Source organism: Natator depressus, chromosome 4 (assembly GCF_965152275.1).
Source record: "Natator depressus isolate rNatDep1 chromosome 4, rNatDep2.hap1, whole genome shotgun sequence".
NCBI lineage: Eukaryota > Metazoa > Chordata > Testudines > Cheloniidae > Natator > Natator depressus.
Genome location: NC_134237.1, coordinates 126,724,145 through 126,744,804, shown reverse-complemented (window position 1 = coordinate 126,744,804; position 20,660 = coordinate 126,724,145). Strand labels below are relative to the sequence as shown.

General features: G+C 38.8%; 1 protein-coding gene across 6 annotated transcripts in view; it reads left to right on the top strand.

Annotated features, from left to right (window-relative positions):
- Nucleotides 1-19,142, top strand: part of ST3GAL5 (ST3 beta-galactoside alpha-2,3-sialyltransferase 5) — a 39,323-nt gene extending 20,181 nt beyond the window's left edge. For all 6 annotated transcript variants that reach the window (XM_074951871.1, XM_074951868.1, XM_074951869.1 and 3 more), the window contains exons 4-7: nt 102-445; nt 5,022-5,208; nt 9,909-10,067; nt 15,241-19,142. In XM_074951871.1, the coding sequence (XP_074807972.1) occupies nt 102-445; nt 5,022-5,208; nt 9,909-10,067; nt 15,241-15,504 (954 nt within the window). In that variant the 3' untranslated portion in view covers nt 15,505-19,142. The remainder of the gene's footprint in view (nt 1-101; nt 446-5,021; nt 5,209-9,908; nt 10,068-15,240) is intronic.
- Nucleotides 19,143-20,660: the final 1,518 nt, after the last annotated feature.

Here is a 20,660-nt window from a genome sequence, read left to right as displayed (position 1 = left end):
TTGACCTCGTGGGAGGTTGCTTCAGACAGGATATGCTATATTTATAATACTGAAATGTACTAGCTTGTATGACTTAAATTTTATATACCGTCTTGTTTCAGAGAGCACAAAAATATGCCAAACTCATACAGCAAGGAGAATGTCGACCTTCTTTTGTGAAGAAGGAGATGGACAGATTATTTGCTGAGAAATACAGCGTGAACATATTTCCCTTTGTAAGAGAAGATATAAACAGACATGAAGCTGTGTTTAAATACAAACCCCCGTTTGGATTTCACAAGAACTCTGATAAACTTCAGAACCTCTTAAAACTCTTACCTGAGTATGACTTGCCCGAGAACTTGAAGTCAAAACACTGTAAGCGTTGTGTTGTTGTTGGAAGTGGTGGAATACTTCGTGGATTGGAGCTAGGCCATGTGCTGAATGAGTTTGATATTGTTATAAGGTGCATATTTCTCTTCTGTCTAAAGTTACAAAGTAATTTAACATTTGTGTTGTTTTCAAACAGCCTCTCTTTTTGAGAGGGGAAAGGGGAGTCTCAGACTCCATTTATTACTTAGTTTATGAAACTGAAAGTATTTTAGTAATATTACTTGTCTTTACAATATTCAAAATATGGTGAATCAGATAAACTTACTCAAATTCAGACTGCAGGGACCAGGAATATATCATTATTTCAGTGTGCTCTAGACCAGTGGTTTTCAACCTTTTTTGGACCAGGACCCATTTGTAAACATTGATGGCCAGTCTCAATCCAGTAAATAGAAAGTAGAAAATGCACGTATTTTGGCCCCAAAATACTTATTACCCACTATATGTAACAACAACACCAATAATAACAATAATAGTAATAAAAAGTTAAAGCAGCTCAATATCCAGAAAGTTAAACGCAGAAATCAACATTAACAGGAACACATTAACAGTATAATAAATTCTAGGTTCCACTTAATGAGAAACCTGAGCTTGCTTCTCTTTGACAAGTTTATCAAAGTTTGGTGTAATTTTAGTCAGCACAATCTGAAGGTTGTGTTCAACATCCAGTCTATTCCTGCTTTTATTCTTCAGTTGAGTCAAGGCAGAGAATCCAGCTTTGCACAAGTATGCTGTACTGAAAGGCAAAAGGACTGGCAAGCAGGACATTCTCCAACAGCAGCACTGCACCAAAACTGGGGAATGCTCATTTCAGTATATTTTCTCTATAGATTGCGAATGCAAGATAACTTGACCAGCTGAGATTCTTCCTCCTTAGGTAGATTCATGTTTTCCAACACAACTCCAAACGGATCCTGTATCCATTCTTTGCCCTTAGGTTGTTTGTCTGGAAAGTAATTGCAGAATCTTGTGTGCAATTTAGTTAAATGACTGCTGATCGTTTTCTTCAGTACTTCCTGGCTAGTGGAATCTTTCAAATTTTTTGTTTCTGAATATGCGTTACGAAACATGTCCATCCTATCATTTGAAACATGTTTGTTCACAGAGAGGGTTTTTTTTAAGCTCAGCAATTTTGTCAGTTAGCTGCAAGCGATTGTGCCCTCTGCCCTGTAAAGACAGATTCATATAATTCAGATGATTAAATATATGTGCCAGATATGCAGCACAAACAAACCATGTGTTGCTACTGAAGCGTTCTGCCAGGTGAGACTTTTTTTCTTCAAGAAAAACTGCCAACTCATTTTTAAATTTGAGACACTTTGCCATGGGACAGCCAGCAAACTTCAGCATGGTAAAGCAGATGTACATGAGTACTGCCCATTTTCTGACAGAAAACTTGAAAGCATCATGACTTCTTGGTATTTTGTTTGATGTAATTGACTATTTTGACAGCATTTTTAAGAGTTTCTTGAAGCTCAGGTGCCTTGTCTTTAGCTGCTAATGCCTCCCTGTGCAGGAAACAATAGTTCCATGTTGCATTGGGTGCTTTCAAAGGGATTCTTTGAGCAACTACTGAATGTTTCTCTCTCATCATATGTGACACCAACACTTCGACCAGCTTAATCCCACCAACTCCAAGTAATTATCCAGTGCAAGAAATATATCAGCAGTAGTAATAGAAATAGGCAAATCCACACTAAACAAGTACTGTTCTTGCAAATCACTTTTCTGTGCATGCCTCACATAAACCAGCAATATAGTGTGGTTTGATACATCAGTTGATTCATCTAGTCGTAAAGCAAAACAGTTGCTTACTGAAAGATGATCAGTTGTTTGCAGTTTGGTGTGTTCTGAGCTATATCACAGATTCTTCTCCATATTGTATTGTTGGAGAAAGAGATTGCTTTTAATTTTTTTGCCACTGACTCGCCCAACAATTTAGTGCATGTGTCAATAGCAGAAGGTAAACTTAACTCCTCAGCGACAGTGTGAGCTTTTTTGCAATGCGGTGTGCAACAAGGGTAAGAGGCATGCAGTGTTTGCTCACGGACAGTAAATACATGTTCAGATGCTTTTTTTGACATTTCCAAATCTGCTTTTTCGTTTAAAAAAATGAAGAGGCTTGTCTTTATAGCTAGCGTGCTTTGTCTCCAAATGTCTATATAAATTTGATGGTTTTAGGCTTTAATTTGCTAACAGTTCACTGCAGATGACACACAGTGGCCTGTGTTCACCATTTCGGTCCTCGGTAAATGAAAACCCAAACTTTAAGTAAGCAGGGTTATACCTATGATTACTTTTTTTCCCAGGTTGTGATGAATTCCTACTATCATTGGTACCTGCAGTTGCAACAGGACAGTTTAAAAATTTATCCATTTCACTAACTAAAGACCCATTTTGTGATTAAAACACACTCTTCACTTGAAACTCTACACAGCACTCTTTTCCCATAACTCTTCCCGCCTTGCATTCGATTGGCTAATCGGTAAGGCTAGGTCACGGAGGTCACTGATTCCGTGATTTTATGTGACTTCCATGACTTCAGCCCTTGGTGGCGGGGCTCAGGGCTGGGGTGGCTGTGAACCTTCTGTACATTCATGTGACCCACTTTTAGGTAGTGACCTGTGGGTTGAGAAACTGCTCTAGACACCAGATACCACACAACATGGATAATAAAAGTAGTGAGTTGGAAATTGTGCTTTGTCCGTGACTGCAGTAATGTTCACATGAAGTTGGTACCATATAAATTCCTAAAGTAAATAGATGTCTGATCATTCTAATGTAGGCTCTTGAAATAACCTGTTCCACCTTCCGGTTACCAGGGGGAGTTGATCAGTTATCTTGCATTTCTAGTATTAAGTGTTTCATGTGAAAGGGTAAGTGGATCTGCTAGTGTTAGAAAGCATTCTGTTTCAGAGTTGTGATACATAGCTTTATTTTCAATGCACCTGCCTTGTTGACACACTCTGGAAGACACATAACAGAAGCATAATAAACAGTCAATAAAAATGAAATAAACCACTGTCTTCTTTAAATGAAAACCAATTCTGAGGTTCCTATTAAAAAAAAAGAAAAAGAAAAAGGGTTTGGGAGTGATGACATGAGCAAAGAATAATATGGGCTCGCTAGAGGTCATATTAAATACTCATTGAAATTAAAAGATGACAAGTGCAATGTAAAATATAGACTGCTTGCTCATTTTAGTGACAAAAGTAAGTCTTGACTGCTTTTTACCCTTGTTAGCCCTGCAGAGATACTACTTTTCTTGTCACCAATAGAATTGTGAGACACTAAAAATTATGGACTGAATAGAGACACTGGATTTATGGCTTATTACAGCCATCTATAACCCACTAAAAGCCCCTCTTCTCAGCTGCTTTCCCTGCCTTTCCCTCTCTCTGACTGGAAAGATGTTAACGGGCCACTTTGCCTTGAATAGTCCCTTGAAATATGTGTTAACTTCTTTTGCTAAACAATCCGTTCCATCATGCATTTAGCAGTAACACTTTGAGGTTAAGGTTTTATCTAACACTGCACTTTCGTTCAGAGGTGTGAAAAACACCCCCCCCCCCCCCCGAATGACAAAAGTGTTACTGACGAAAAGTGCTCTCTCCTTCCTCTTGTTGGGAGTGGATTTATTTTGTCAGCGGGAGAGCTCTCTCCTGCCGACATAGAGTGGCTACACTTCGCACCTTTTAGTGGTCTGGCTGTAGCTGCACAGCTGTGTCACTAGAAGGCACGTGGTATAGACATAGCCTTAGGCTATGCTATAGAGTTAGGTCAACATACGGCAGCTTAAGTTAAAGTAACTATAGAAATGTCTACACTTCAGTTTCGCTCCTGTCACTGTAACTGCCCTGCTACGCTGACTTAACTCCACCTCCAGAGTGGCATAGAGTCAGGGTGAATGTAGTTAGGTCGAAGCAGTGTCAGTGTAGACACTTTGCATATGTTGACTGTTCCTGGCTTTCAGGAGCCATCCCACAATGTCCCACACTGACAGTACAATCGATACAAGCAGTCCTCGTGAGGAGGCACACTGCTGACACAAGGAGCAAAGTATAGATATGCACAAGCAGTGTAATTATTATGGCAGCTGTATGCCAACGTAAGCTAGGTCAATTTAATTTTGTAGTGTACACCTGGCCTGAGTTAATTTCCCAGACCTGAAGAAGAGCTCTGTTTAAGCTTGAAAACTTCTCTCTCACCAACAGAAGCTGGTCCAATAAACAATAATACCTCATCCACCTTGTCTCCTAAATTCCAGTCAGTTAGAATTGTGCAAACCCATTGAGGACATTGGGATTCCTGAGATGTCATTGAAGGGGTAATTTTGACTTGAAGAGCCTTTTATTACAGGTGGTGATATGCAGTAAGCTTGCTGTTTGCCCCTCAGAGCCCTAGTTGAGCTATAGGGCAACAAGAAACACGAACACTGCAATAGTATTTGTACAGTTGCTTTTCAGAGCGAGGCCACCCATTGAGGTTTGTTCTTGTTACCAGGGGAGTAATTTATTGATATATTATGCTCAAATAAAATTTGGTGAGCCAACTAAAACTTGTTACTTAGGTATTTAAAGTCACTTGTGTGGTATTTTAATGACATCAGATACCATGTTTACTTAATGTGTTTTATTTCACTTTTTTAGATTAAATGATGCACCAATTCAGGGCTACACAGATCATGTTGGTAACAAAACTACCATAAGGATGACCTATCCAGAGGGAGCCCCACTTTCTGAAAATGAATATAACCCACAGAGCTTGTTTGTTGTTGTCTTATTTAAAAGTGTCGATTTCAGTTGGCTTCAAGCAATGGTAAAAAATGAAGCATTGGTAGGTATAAACAGTTGACTTATCACATGCATATCTTGGTTTTCTGATGCACAGAAAACTGACTTTCCAGTCCAGTCACTATTTTACTGTATTGAATCCTTCACAAGCAGTCAGGGTGGATTGTTTTAAATCAGCAAGCAGGAAACTTTGATTTAAATATTCAGTTTTAATCCTGTTTTGCATTTGTACTTCTGAATGATTTTTCAAAAGAAAGGTTGATTCTCATTGGTTGGTACAACGTGGTACTACTTTTTGCTAACCAGGAGGGTACACAATATTTAATGGCACAGAGAGTACACTTATAAAGTTTGCGGATGATACCAAACTGGGAGGGTTGCGAGTGCTTTGGAGGATAGGATTAAAATTCAAAATGATCTGGACAAACTGGAGAAATGGTCAGAGGTAAATAGGATGAAATTCAATAAGGACAAATGCAAAGTACTCCACTTAAGAAGGAACAATCAGTTGCACATATACAAAATGGAAAATGATGGCCTAGGAAGGAGTATTGCAGAAAGGGATTGGGGGATCATAATAGATCACAAGCTAAATATGAGTCCACAGTGGAACACTGTTGCAAAAAAAGCAATAATTCTGGGATGTATTAGCAGGCGTGTTGTAAGCAAGATACGAGAAATAATTCTTCCCCTCTACTCCACGCTGAGCTGAGTAGGTCTTAGCTGGAGTATTGTGTCCAGTTCTGGGCATCACATTTCAGGAAGGATGTGGACAAATTGGAGGAAGTCTAGAGGAGAGCAACAAAACTGATTAAAGGTCTAGAAAACATGACCTATGAGGGAAGATTGAAGAAATGGAGTTTGTTTAGTCTGGAAAAGAGAAGACTGAGGGGGGGATATGATAACAGTTTTCAAGTACGTAAAAGGTTGTTATAAGGAGGAGGATGAAAAATTGTTCTCCTTAACCTCTGAGGATAGGACAAGAAGCAATGGGCTTAAATTGCAGCAAGGGTAGTTTAGTTCGGACATTAGGAAAACCTTCCAAACTGTTGGTGGTTAAACACTGGAATAAATTGCCCAGGGAAGTTGTGGAATCTCCATCATTGGAGATTTTTAAGAGCAGGTTAGACAAACACCTATCAAGGATGGGCTAGACAATACTTAGTTCTGCCGTGAGGGCAGGGGATTGGACTAGATGACCTCTCAAGATCCTTTCCAGTCCTATGTTTCTGAGACTTACATGCATTTATGCAGTATGTGGCTTAACATTGATTTAGTCAGATTCTTAATTTTTATATTTTTGTTAGAAAATGCTGAATGACACATTTATATACTAGATTGATTTTTATTTTTTTTAGCAGTGACTTGTCTAGCTACATTACATAGGAGATAGTATAGCTTAGTGGCTAGAGAACTGAACTGGGACTTAGGAGATGTGGGTTTAATTCCTGGCTCTTCCACTGGCCTGTGTGCCCTTGGGCAGGTCACTTCTCCATGTCCCTTAATTTTCTCATTTATAAAATAGGGATACTGATACTGTGACCTCTTTTGTAAAGTGTTTTGAGATATAAAAGATGAGAAGTGCTATATAAGGACTAAGTGATTGTCATATTATTATTGGTATTATTTGGATGGAAATTAGAATCTAATTAAAAATGCACAAAAAATAACATTTTAAAATTGTTTTTTGTTAAAACTACCTTAAATATGCTGGATACATAAGAAAAAAAGTATATCAACATTTTTTGCATTTAAAACCAATTGATTTATTAAACAACGACAGCATTATCTGTAGTTAATTGAAGTGATTTCTTTCTGGTTATCCTGTCCATCAAGATTTTATAATGGTAGCTCTCGTCCTGTCCCCTCGTGTTTATTGATAGATTAAAAGAGGGAAACGAGTTTTCTACTTTTTAAGCTTCCAGCTGGTTTCACAACTTTGAATGAGTTAATCATTGCACTGAACTACTTGAATAAACTGAAATGAAGAAAATATTTTCTTTGCAGCTGCAGAAGGGGCTAGGTCTGTCAAAAGCTGGGTAACACTTCAACAAACCCGGGTTCTAGGTGCATAGCCAATGACTTCAATTAGTTCAGTAGTTTAGCTTTTCTGGCAATAAACATATTCTGTTTGAATATTATTTTGATATTTAAATTGTAATATATTTTAATTTAGGCCTTAACATAGCATAATTTCAAATTTAATTTTAAATATATCTTTTAAAAAAAAGTTGAATTAAAATCAAATTTTGTGTGTGTTTTTTATCCACCTTGCAAGCAATCTGTTTGTTGCAGTACTTCTAGTTATTGTTCATGTCAGTACATAGATGTAATACTCAAAAAGAAAAGGAGTACTTGTGGCACCTTAGAGACTAACCAATTTATTTGAGCATAAGCTTTCGTGAGCTACAGCTCACTTCATCGGATGCATACTGTGGAAAGTACACGAGATCTTTTTATACACACAAAGCGTGAAAAAATGGGTGTTTACCACTTCAAAAGGTTTTCTCTCCCCCCACCCTACTCTCCTGCTGGTAATACTTTAGATAAGCTATTACCAGCAGGAGAGTAGGGTGGGGGGAGAGAAAACCTTTTGTAGTGGTAAACACCCATTTTTTCACGCTTTGTGTGTATAAAAAGATCTCGTGTACTTTCCACAGTATGCATCCGATGAAGTGAGCTGTAGCTCACGAAAGCTTATGCTCAAATAAATTGGTTAGTCTCTAAGGTGCCACAAGTACTCCTTTTCTTTTTGCGAATACAGACTAACACGGCTGTTACTCCGAAACCTGTCAAGATGTAATACTGTATGCTCACACTGGTGCCTTTCATCCAAGTATCTTGATCCTTTACACACAGTAAGCATCAAAATGCCTTATGTGCTCAGTAAAGTATAATTCATTTTGAATTTGGGTTAAGTGACTTGGTTAAGGTTGCAGAGCCAGGAACAGAAACCAGATGTTCGGACTGCCAGTCCCCTTCCTTACTCGCTAAACCACATCATGCACATTTAGGGGTGTTTGTGTTATGTGTAATAGATGTAAGGTATTACTGGTGTTGGTTACTGCCCTTCAAATTCTGTATGAAGATTCATACGTTGCTTAATGTATGTTTAAAGAAATAGATCTATATGCAAGAGACACCTGAAGTATTGTATTTTATTGATTAGAGTGTTTATGCAAACATGAAATTCCATAAATTATTCATTAGCAATATATTTGATAGAAAATCTGTCAAGATATTTAGCAGTTTGTGCACATAATATTATAGATAATGCAAAGGAAGGTTAAATTCTATGGTTTTGCAACCTGGACGGGTTTATGGAATGCTTTTAGACTTGCAGAATTGACCACGACTACCAATTACTTTGCACATGCATTTAGGTAGAACATACTGTTTTATTACAGTGCTCGGCATTGTATGTTCTGCTTTTTAAAAAAAATGCTTTAAATATAATACAAGTGACATTAATGAAGAAATTATCCTTAAATTATTGTTTGAATTTAAATAATGGTAATAATTCTAACAATCAATAATCATTCAGTGTGATAACAGGAAAACGTATTACATTTGTGGAACTTTGAGGAACTATCACTGTGTGATCCATTGGGCCCAAGCAATGTGTAATTTTATAGAACACCAGCACATCTTTCAGAAAAAATGGCACAATTTCACATAGCAGCATTATGTTAACAACTATCGAATGCACCCTCTGATCTGAACTGGATATCTGACTGACTCTGGTGGCTCTAATGTCATTTTATGTGCTTAAAGCTGCGTATAGTATATTCTAATAATGAAAAGTCCCTGTATTTTTGTAATATCAGAAGAGTAGTCACATTACAAAAATAGATATAACAAATGTTTTTCATAGGGATTTGTTGGGAAAGAATGTGCCAATGTACAGAAAAGGTACCCTCTTCTTGAATCACTTTTCTCATTTGCTCACCATGACACAATGTATGGAGAGAAACATAAAATGAGCCTGATTCTGATCTTTCACCAGTTTAGCACCAGTGCATCTCTATTGACTTCTTTAACATTCTGATGTATTCTGGCATGAGATCAGCATCGGGAATGCTAAGTCTCTTTGCTCTTCTCTCCTGTCATCCTACTACACTTGTCTTTATATGTACACTGTCTGCTAGAAATACAGTTAGTTTGAAAATGTGAGTAAAATAGTTTCAGGTAGGATGACCAGATGTCCTGATTTTATAGGGACAGTCCTGATTTTTGGGTCTTTTTCTTTTATAGGCTCCTATTACCCCCCACCCCATCCCGATTTTTCACACTTGCTGTCTGGTCACCCTGGTTTCAGGTCCTACACCTGTTTGCAAGTCACTCAGCCAACTGTTGTGGAATTTTGTTCATGTTTTTCCTCTCTTTTCAAATGCTTTCTCTAGCGTGTTGCTGTCGGAAAGCCCAAATAGAGGCAATAGAGATGGGTGAGTGACTGTCCACAGAAATGCAGTCACACGTTCAAAGTAAATGACCTAAACAGATAAAGAATTGCTCGCGCTCGCGCTCTCTCTCTCAACTTAAGTATTATTTGTTTAAAAGAATTCAGGCGTTTGGGAATTATACATCAATGTCCTAGTAAGTCTTTTTCATAAATCATCTGTGATGAGATGTGGACAATCTTATGTTTTAATAGTATTGAGTTACATGCTATGCCCCAGTACCAATTTGTCATGTCAAAGTATTTGTTTCCCTAGTTTTAACTGATTTTTTTTTCCTCTTTAGCCACTATGGGTGCGACTATTTTTTTGGAAGCAGGTGGCTGAGAAAATTCCTGTAACACCAAAACAGTTTCGCATTTTAAATCCGATCATCGTTAAAGAGACTGCCTTGGATATACTACAGTATCCTGAGCCTCGATCTAAATTTTGGGGCTGGGATAAGGTAAGATACCTTTTTTGGAGGGGGGGAGGTGCTGTATAGATACATTTAGCTCCTTAGAAATCTAATATGACAAGATCAAATAAAAAAGAGTTTGGCCTTTTCATTCAGTGTAGTCTCTTTGTGCAATTTCTCAGTCATTGTAAAACATCGAAGTCTTCTCTTCTCAAACACTATTTGTATTTTCTTTAACATTCTCTGTTAAATATTTGTAGAGTAGTGGGGTTCAGCGTTCTCGTTAATTATAGAAAAAGTAAAAATCTAGTTTTAAAGTTAGAGGTTAGGCTTGTTTATGTTCATGTAAGGTGACCTGCTTGTGATTTTTTTTTTTTTTTTAAATAAATACCCCAAAGTTTTAAAAAGAAAGTACTTCTGTGAAATGCATTAAGGATGCAGGTCTTCTCAATACCATGTACAAGTGGTAGGCCATGCACTGCATTTAAGCATTCAGAACTTAAGGCTTTTTGAATCATTTGTGTGTCCCTTTTTTGCTGAGGAGGATTTTGCCTACGAATATGTTTACACTACACTGTAAAAATAGGTGAGTTCTTCACTTGGGGTAGCTCACTTGGGTGAAAATAGCAGTTATTACAGCAATCAGTGTGTAAGCTCCTGGAGGATAGTAGGTTAATAAGAATGGATTTATCAAGAATACATCATGCCAAACCCCAATCTAATATCCTTTCTTGGCAGGATAACTGGCTTTGTGGATGTGGGAGAAGTTGTAGATGTGAGATACCTTGATTTTTGTCAAGGCTTTTGACACATGACATTTTCATAAGCAAACTAGGAAAATGTGGGCTAGATGAAATTACTATAGGATGGGTGCACAGCTCGTTGAAAGACTGTACTCAGAGTAGCTATCAATGATCAGCTGTAAAGCTGGAGTGGGAGCTATAGACATAAGAACGGCCATACTGGGTCAGACCAAAGGTCCATCTAGCCCAATATCCTGTTTTCCGACAGTGGCCAATGCCAGGTACCCCAGAGGGAACGAACAGAGCAGGTTATCATCAAGTGATCCATCCCTTGTTGCCCATTCCCAGCTTCTGGCAAACAGAAGCTAGGGACACCATTCCTGCCTATTCTGGCTAATAGCCATTGATGGACCCTATCCTCCATGAATTTATCTAGTTCTTTTTTGAACCCTGTTATAGTCTTGGCCTTCACAACATCCTCTGGCAAAGAGTTCCACAGGTTGACTGTGCGTTGTGTGAAGAAATACTTCCTTTTCTTTTTTTTTTGTTTTGTTTTAAACCTGCTGCCTATTAATTTCATTTGGTGACCCCTACTTCATAGACTAATAGAATATCAGGGTTGGAAGGGACCGCAGGAGGTCATCTAGTCCAACCCCCTGCTCAAAGCAGGACCAATCCCCAACTAAATCATCCCAGCCAGGGCTTTGTCAAGCCTGACCTTAAAAACTTCTAAGGAAGGAGATTCCACCACCTGTCTAGGTAACGCATTCCAGTGCTTCACCACCCTCCTAGTGAAAAAGGTTTTCCTAATACCCAACCTAAACCTCCCCCACTGCAACTTGAGACCATTACTCCTCGTTCTGTCACCTGCTACCACTGAGAACAGTCTAGATCCATCCTCTTTGGAACCCCCTTTCAGGTAGTTGAAAGCAGCTATCAAATCCCCCCTCACTCTTCTCTTCCTCAGGCTAAACAATCCCAGTTCCCTCAGCCTCTCCTCATAAGTCTTGTGTTCCAGTCCCCTAATCATTTTTGTTGCCCTCCGCTGGACTCTTTCCAATTTTTCCACATCCTTCTTGTAGTGTGGGGCCCAAAGCTGGACACAGTACTTCAGATGAGGCCTCACCAATGTCGAATAGAGGGGAGCGATCACGTCCCTTGATCTGCTGGCAATGCCTCTGCTTACACATCCCAATATGCCATTGGCCTTCTTGGCAACAAGGGCACACTGTTGACTCATATCCAGCTTCTCGTCCACTGTAGCCCCTAGGTCCTTTTCTGCAGAACTGCTGCCCAGCCATTCGGTCCCTACTCTGTAGCGGTGCATGGGATTCTTCCGTCTTAAGTCTAGGACTCTGCACTTGTCTTTGTTGAACCTCATCAGATTTCTTTTGGCCCAATCCTCTAATTTGTCTAGGTCCCTCTGTATCCTATCCCTACCCTCCAGCGTATCTACCTCTCCTCCCAGTTTAGTGTCATCTGCAGACTTGCTGAGGGTGCAGTCCACGCCATCCTCCAGATCATTAATGAAGATATTGAACAAAACCGGCCCCAGGACTGACCCTTGGGGCACTCCACTTGATACCGGCTGCCAAATAGACATGGAGCCATTGATCACTACCCGTTGAGCCCGACAATCTAGCCAGCTTTCTATCCACTTCTTGTGTTATGAGGAGTAAATAACACTTCCTTATTTACTTTCTCCACAGCAGTCATGATTTTATAGACCTCAATCATATCCACCCTTAGTCATCTCTTTTCCAAGCTGAAAAGTCCCAGTCTTATTAATCTCTCCTCATATGGAAGCCGTTCCATACCTCTAATCATTTTTGTTGCCTTTTTCACTTCCAGTATATCTTTTTGAAATGAGGCGACCACATCTGTACACAGTATTCAATATTTATATAGAGGCAATATAATATTTTCTGTCTTATTATCTATCCCTTTCCTAATGATGTCCAACATTCTGTTTGCTTTTTTGATTGTTGCTGCACATAGAGTGGATGTTTTCAGAGAACTATCCACAATGACTCCAAGATCTCTTTCTTGAGTGATAACAGCTAATTTAGACCCCATCATTTTATATAGTTGGGATTATGCTTTCCAATGTGCATTACTTTGCGTTTATCAACTTTGAATTTCATCTGCCATTTTGTTGCCCAGTCACCTAGTTTTGAGAGATCCTTTTGTAGCTCTTCATAGTCTGCCTGGGACTTAACTATCTTGAGTAGTTTTGTATCACCTGCAAATTTTGCCACCTCCCATTTACCCCTTTTTCCAAATCACTTATGAATATGTTGAATAGGACTGGGCCCGGTACAGACCCTTGGGGGACACCACTATTTCCTGCTCTCCATTCTGAAAACTGACCATTTATTCCTACCCTTTGTTTCTTATCTTTTAACCAGTTACCAGTCAATGAGAGGACCTTCACTCTTAACCCTTGACAGCTTACTTTGCTTAAGAGCCTTTGGTGAGGGACCTTGTCAAAGACTCTCTGAAAATCTAAGTACACTGAAAATCTAATTCACTTGATCCCCTTGTCCACATGCTTGTTGACCCCCTTCAAAGAATTCTAGTAGATTGGTGAGGCATGATTTCCCTTTCCAAAGCCATGTTGATTCTTCCCCAACAAATTATGTTCATCTGTTTGTCTGACAATTTTGTTCTTTACTCTAGTTTCAACCAGTTTGCCCGGTACTGAAGTCAGGCTTACCGGCCTGTAATTGACAGGATCACCTCTGGAGTCCTTTTTAAAAATTGGCGTCACATTAGCTATCTTCCAGTCATTTGGTACAGAAGCTGATTTAAATGATAGGTTACAGATGACAGTTAGTAGTTCTGCAGTTTCACATTTGAGTTCCTTCAGAAGTCTTGGGTGAATACCATCTGGTCCTGATGACTTATTACTGTTTAGTTTATTAATTTCTTCCAAAACCTCCTCTAATGACACCTCAGTCTGAGACAGTTCCTCAGATTTGTCACCTAAAAAGAATGGCTCAGGTTTGGGAATCTCCGTTACAATCTCAGCCATGAAGACTGAAGCAAAGAATTCATTTAGTTTCTCCGCAATGGCCTTATCGTCCTTGAGTGCTCCTTCAACATCTCGATCATCCAGTGGCCCCACTGGTTGTTTAGCAGGTTTCCTGCTTCTGATGTACTTAAAAATTTTTTTGCTAATACTTTTTGAGTCGTTGGCTAGCTGTTCTTCAAATTCTTTTTTGGCCTTCCTAAATATATTTTTTATACTTCATTTGCTAGAGTTTATGCTCCTTTCTATTTTCCTCACTAGGATTTAACTTCCACTTTTTAAAGGATACCTTTTTGCCTCTCACTGCTTTTTACTTTGTTGTTTAGCCACGGTGGTACTTTTTTGGTTCTCTTACTATATTTTTTAATTTTGGCTATACATTTAAGCTGTGAATTCATGCTTCATTCATTAACTTCTGTTTCCTTTCATTGTTGATGCAGACAGGACCTAGTACTGTTCAATATTTTCACTGATGACTTGGATAATGGGGTGGAGAATGTGCTTCTAAAATTTGTGGGTGACACCAAGATGGGAAGAGGTTGCTAGCACTTTAGAGGACAGGATTAGAATTCAGAAAGACCTTGACAAATTGGAAAAGTGGTCTCAGATCAATAAGATGAGATTCAATAAAGACAAGTGCAAATTACTACTCCTAGGATGCAAAAAAAAAAAAAAAAAAAAATCTAATGCACAACTACAAAATGGGGAATAACTGGGTAGGTGGTAGAACTGCATAAAAAGATCTGAGGATTATAGTACAGTAGTTCTCAAATTGAGTATGACTCAACAGTCTGCAAATGTGATGCAGTGCTAGAAAGGCTAATATCGTTCTGGGATGTCTTATATATGGATTGTAGTATGTCAGGTAATTGTCCCACTCTATTTAGCATTGGTGAGTACTCAACTCGAGTACTATGTTCAGTTCTGATCACTGCACTGTAAGAAAGAGGTGGACAAATGGGTGAGAGTTCAGAATGGAGCAACAAAAATGATACAAAGTTTGGAAAATCTGATCTATGAGGAAAGGTTAAAAAGGGGGGGGGGGCATATATAGTCTTGAGAAAAGAAGTCTTCAAACATGTTGTAAAGAGCTATTTTAAAGAGGACCGTGATCCGTTGTTTTCCATGTCCATACAAAAAGTAGTTGACTTAAGCGGCAGCAAGGAAGATTTAGGTTAGATGTTAGAAAAAAATTTCTAACTATAAGGATAAATAAGTAGTGGAAGAGGCTTCCAAGGATGGTTTTGGTATCCCTGTCATTGGAGGTTTTTAAGAATAGGTTAGACAAACACAGCAGGGATGGTCTAACTATACTTGGTCTTGCCTCAGTGCAGGGTGGTGGTCTACGTGACCTCTAGAGGTCCCTTCCACCCCTAGTTTCTAAGACTCTGTGAAAACTGATCAAGGAGAGAGATGTTGTATTGTAAATGTTTATTTTTCTTTTTAGAATGTTCCCACTATTGGGGTCACTGCAGTTGTTCTGGCCACACATTTATGTGATGAAGTGAGTTTAGCAGGATTTGGATATGACCTCCATCAACCCAACACACCTTTGCACTACTATGACAATCTCTGCATGGCTGCAATGGAAGGACAAACTATGCATAATGTGACAACTGAAACAAAATTCCTACAAAAACTGATCAAAGAAGGGATTGTGAAAGACCTCAGTGGAGGAATAGAGTGTGAATTCTGCAAAAAACCAAGCTAATGACTGGAACTGAGAGCACAGAATGGATTAGAGGTTCCTGCAGCCTTGCTAGCAATGGCCCTTTCAGTGCTCTCATCCCACAAAGACTTTGAAGAATCTCTGTTCTTTGTATTTCTGTTGCTTTTTAATGTCAAGTTGAATTCGTTGTATTTTTTAATTTATTTTGAGTCCAGGTTTTTACCTTGCACACTTTTGTGGGTAATTATCAATACAGTTTTGAGTTTAGAGAGATTCATTTAAAATATGTCATGTTTTAAGCTGTCTGAAGGAAAACAGAAAATTTAAGGGTTTTATATGTGAAGGGCACTCACGAACCTAGGTGTGTTTTGTCTAATCTGGGGAGAGGAGAATTGTTCCCACTGAAGTGATGTTGCCTTTGTGGGTCCATTTGTCAGTACATGAATCTTCTGTGCATACAAAGAAAAGAAAAGGTGTGTGTTTTCTAAGTGAATTTGCTTTGTTGCTTGCAGGTTCACTATTCTTTGTGGTAGATCATCCACTTGTGTAACCTTCAACAAATATTTAAACTACTCCCTTTCTGTGCTGATACTTATTTTGGGGGTGGGGGGCAGGGAGCAGGAAAGGGCAAAACTGATGTGGCAGTGGAGCTGAACAGTAAGTTCATTCATGCCACATCTAGTCATGCCTGGTATTTAAATCATTGATGGATGTGAGTGCTTTAGGATTAGAATGCTGGCTACTTAACCACTTGACACATTTGGACCTGACCATGTTATAACCAGATTTAGGCTACAGTAGATATCTACCTGAGCCTAAACCCTTCTCTTTCCCATTCCTGGCTCCCAAACACCTGGTTATAATATGGTTGGGTCACAAAGTTTAAACATCACTGTTACAGGAACAGCATCAACACGAATTCCAGTCCTTTTTGGGGAGGGAGGTAAAAAGTAGGGTTTGGGGGTACACCTGCCCTTTTGCTATTTTATAAAAATGTTTTACTCCTTGCTGCTGTGTGAAAAACCCACAAAGGAAATGGAAACTTACTATGTAGTAGTCAGTGAAACTGACTACAAACAAATTGAAAGAATGGAAGTATTTGATTTAATCTCCTTAGTGGTACAATAGGTATTAACTTGCAACAGTATTATGTAAAATAAAAATTCAGACTCAAATATAGTTTAAGTTGATAGTGGCCCTTTTATGTTGTGAATATGGTGTATGCTTCTTAATTGGGAGGGAGAGAGTGGAATTGTTTGCTTTGCAGACCACCAAATAAACTGGCAATTCTGTGTGCACAAATAACTTACAAAGAAGAAATTGCCTTCGAGGAAGTAGTATGATCTACTAGCACTGTACAATGTCTGCTAAGTGCAGATTGCTTTTAGAAATTTCTGTATAAATGTACTTTCTAATGATCGGAAATCAATGCAATTGAAAGAAAGCGGGACTGCATTTTTGTGAGCAAGTCTAAACTGTTTTGCAAATAACAGTTGTGGTTATTGGACTACTTGCTTTTGCAAATAACACAGTTGTGGTTATTGGACTGCTTGCTTTTGAGTGCTGTCTGTTACTCAGAGCGAGTGAAAAATATTTTATTTGAACATGAAATCTTATCAGAAAGTTAATAGAAGTGAACAGGTGAAACATAATTATATGAATTACAGGAATCACTTTTGACTTTCCAGATGATAAACCTTCCTATTAGTTCCTTATCATATGGTAAGATACACTAGGCATATTTTTAAAATTAGCATCAGGTTAAATTGCATCAAGAAAGTAGGATGTGGGAATGGAATATAGTATTCATACTTGCCGTGAAGAGTAGGTCTAATGGATGATCGTGTATGAACGCAGAAGTTGCACTGGCTATGGTTGTAGAGAGACAATAAAACAATGCCAGTTTACAAAGTGTAACACAAGATAGTGGCTATGAGCCTCATCTTTCCTAAGCACCTACGCATCCCCTAAAGTGAATGATTAGAAATCACACTCTGTGTGTTCAGGGCTCCATTTGTGCAACAGCAATAATATTAACCTAACTTCCTCCTTGTAACAAACTAATTTTTGTAACAGCAATAAATTTCTAGTCCATGTTTTGTATGCTTTTAAGTATAGATAAAACTGTTTACTTGAAAATTACTGATATGTAAAGAGTTTTTACAGATAGTGTTTTGTTTAATATAACAGGTTGATTATTATCCCCTTATAGTTAAGATGAAAGCAAGCTACCTTAACTCCATTCAATATTACTGAAATATGAAAGGGTTTGGGAAAATTCAAAATGTGCATATGGACAGTAATACACTGAAGTCTTTCAAAGTGCTGTTACCCAAAAGTTTTGTTGTACATTAACTGTTAGTTCACCATGACTTCACACTGTTATGACTTAAGAATTTGAAAATGTGAACTTAATAGAATGAAAGTATTATTAAAGCAATCAATAGTGTCCTTTGAGGTTTTCCATTTATCATCAGCTCTACAGATGCTTTAATGTGGGCTTAAACTATAGTCCAGCCAACTTTGTCAGCTGTGATCAAACTTTTTTCTCTGTAGTAGTAAATATTATGTAGAATACTCCTATGTGGACTTGACCATTCCTGAAACAGCAATGGAATTCAGGCTGTGAAAAGCAATAAACAGATGGAACGACTTTCTATTTATGTAGTTTCACAGGTCACAACATATTCTGTCTTTTTCATTAAGAATTATATATAGCTAAAGAGTTCACTGATCCAGTTTAATAGTCGACATGAGATCCCAGGCAATCTAGAAAGAGGAGACCTTATGGAATAGTGCCTCATTTCTTTTCACTTACGCCTGATTAAGATTAATTTCATGAGAGTTATTCTTGGATCTCCCTGGTGTACGTGAGAATTGGTCCCCTACTCACAGCCAATGTGCTCTCCAGGTTCTTGAGGCTAATGTAGATGAGAATATATTTGTCTTCATTGGAGCACTTTCCTTAGTGTTCTAAATGTGTTTACATGTGTTTCACGTGTATTGAAATTTAAAGAATTTGTGAGTGAAGATAAAGTAACCTCACATTAGAATTTACCTTTTATAATAGCATTATAGGTGGGAGGAGGCACAGATGCATATTCAGAATCAGTGCAGTCTGTGTGCTTTTTTCATTGTAACTGGATATGTCTTTACTTTGGTGTCTAGAACTTTGTTAATTTTTCATCTTTGAATGGTGGTGGGTTGTTACCTTGCAGCATCTGTCATCTGAAAAAGGCAAAACATGATATACATGATGATCTGTTCAATCTTAAAGTATTTAGACCCATAATCTACTCTAAACTACTTTTTTAAAGAGGGCACTAGCTTGTCCATTTAAAAATATATTTTATTAAAAAAATCTTTAATTCTAAGTTTAGTTCATATTTGGGGGGTTATTTAGCAGATAGCAAAAGAGACAAACCTAGGAGCAGCTCAATTATTTTGGCTTGCAAGAGGTTGCCCATTCCAATTTGCTTTCACAGATTTTCACAATTTTGTGTATGCAGAGTATGGATCTCATTGCTGTGTGTATGTACAGGAGTCATGCATGTAACCTGATTGGCTTGCCTCCAGATGAAAGCAATGTCAGCTTGGGATTTTTGTATGGTAGTGCAACTTATGATTAGTTTGTACAGTGCTATGAACATGTAAAATGCTAATGTATGTAAAATACAGGCCAATGGAGTAAATACAGAGTGAGAATACTCTACAAAGCATTTAGTCTCCATGAAAGATCTGTAACCCAATGGTATTCAAATGGGATTGTGACCCACTCTTGAGGTACTTGGAGATGTATATAGACTGAATGTAGACCAACCTCATCTGCCAGTGGGTGCCGGGTGGTAACTTAGACTTTAGTGCGACAGCCTGGTCTTGAATAAGAGGTAACCAACTGACATAGAAAGGAGATACCTGCACAGAAAAGAAGCATGAGGTGGCTTTTGTCACCAGGCCTTGTGTCTTTCAGCCAGGTGAGGCAGGGAGGTTGCTTGAAACCTATGCTTCTTTCAGAGGTGACAACAGAGACCACACAGAGGTGGTCAGGTAGCATCCTTTCTCTCTCCCACCAGCAGCAGGGATTTTTGCATGCACCTCTGGTTCCATAAGCAGTGGGATCTCTTCCTTAAGGCTGACTTTCCAGAACCTTACCCTTTTGCTCTCCTTTTACCAGAGAGTGACTCTCACTATCTTGGAGAGCATAAGCCTTGTTTTCTGTGTAACTAAGGCTGTGCCTACGCTATGAAGTTTGGTTGGCACAAATAACATCTGTGAACAGCCACCAGAGTTCGTATGTGCACACTTGGCTGTTGGCTGTGCATACGTACCGGGAGTGTTTGTGTTGATGTAAAGTTAGGAGCAACACAGGTAGCCCAGTGTGCCTCATGCCACTGTCTGGCAAAATACCTTTTGTGATATTTTTGAGTGCTTTGTGGAATAGCCATGACTTGTCTCAGGATTTCTTAGAGATAGGGGTCAAGTTCACACCATGCCACTTTCTTCATCCCATAATACTTTCCACATCTCATAATTTTCGCATTGTTTTTTGAAAACTCCCTCAGTTCCATGCAGTGCTTTGCCATCATTTCTCTGACAGAAGCTTGGACCCTCTTGAGCTCAACAGAATTCTCACGTGCTGACTGAATGCTGATGTGTATATAGTGGTGGTGGGGGAATGCCAGGTTGCTGCTGACATTGATGGAGCAGCACCACACGTAGCCAGACAAGCCAAAGAAGGGAAATTGAGCACTCAGAGAAAGGAAAAGCGAATGCTGACTCTACCTTTGTTTGATTACCTCTGGCTGAGCACAGGACTGTTCTGATGTGGGTTGTGTAACTGGATTGCCATACAACCCTTTTTAGAACTTGTTCCCTAACCTGTTGTTTTCTAACACTGTACCGCTAAAGCAAAGAAGAGTCAATACCTTGGTCTTAACTTGCAGGTGGGCCAGGTGCCATTTTTAAATGGGAAACAAAGGTGGCTTGGTGGTGGGGAGGGAGGTGAGGTTTGAGGGAGAGGAAAAGCAAAAAACACATTTCAAGGAATAATGCATGTATGCACTTACCCAAGCTCCCTCACCCTTCACGACAGGCTCATCTCTGCTTTTTTAGAAGGGGAGCAATTTTAGCCTATTTCTTTACTGCATTATACTCCAGATGGAGGATCAAATTCAGCCCTGTTCTAATTTCCTGGACTG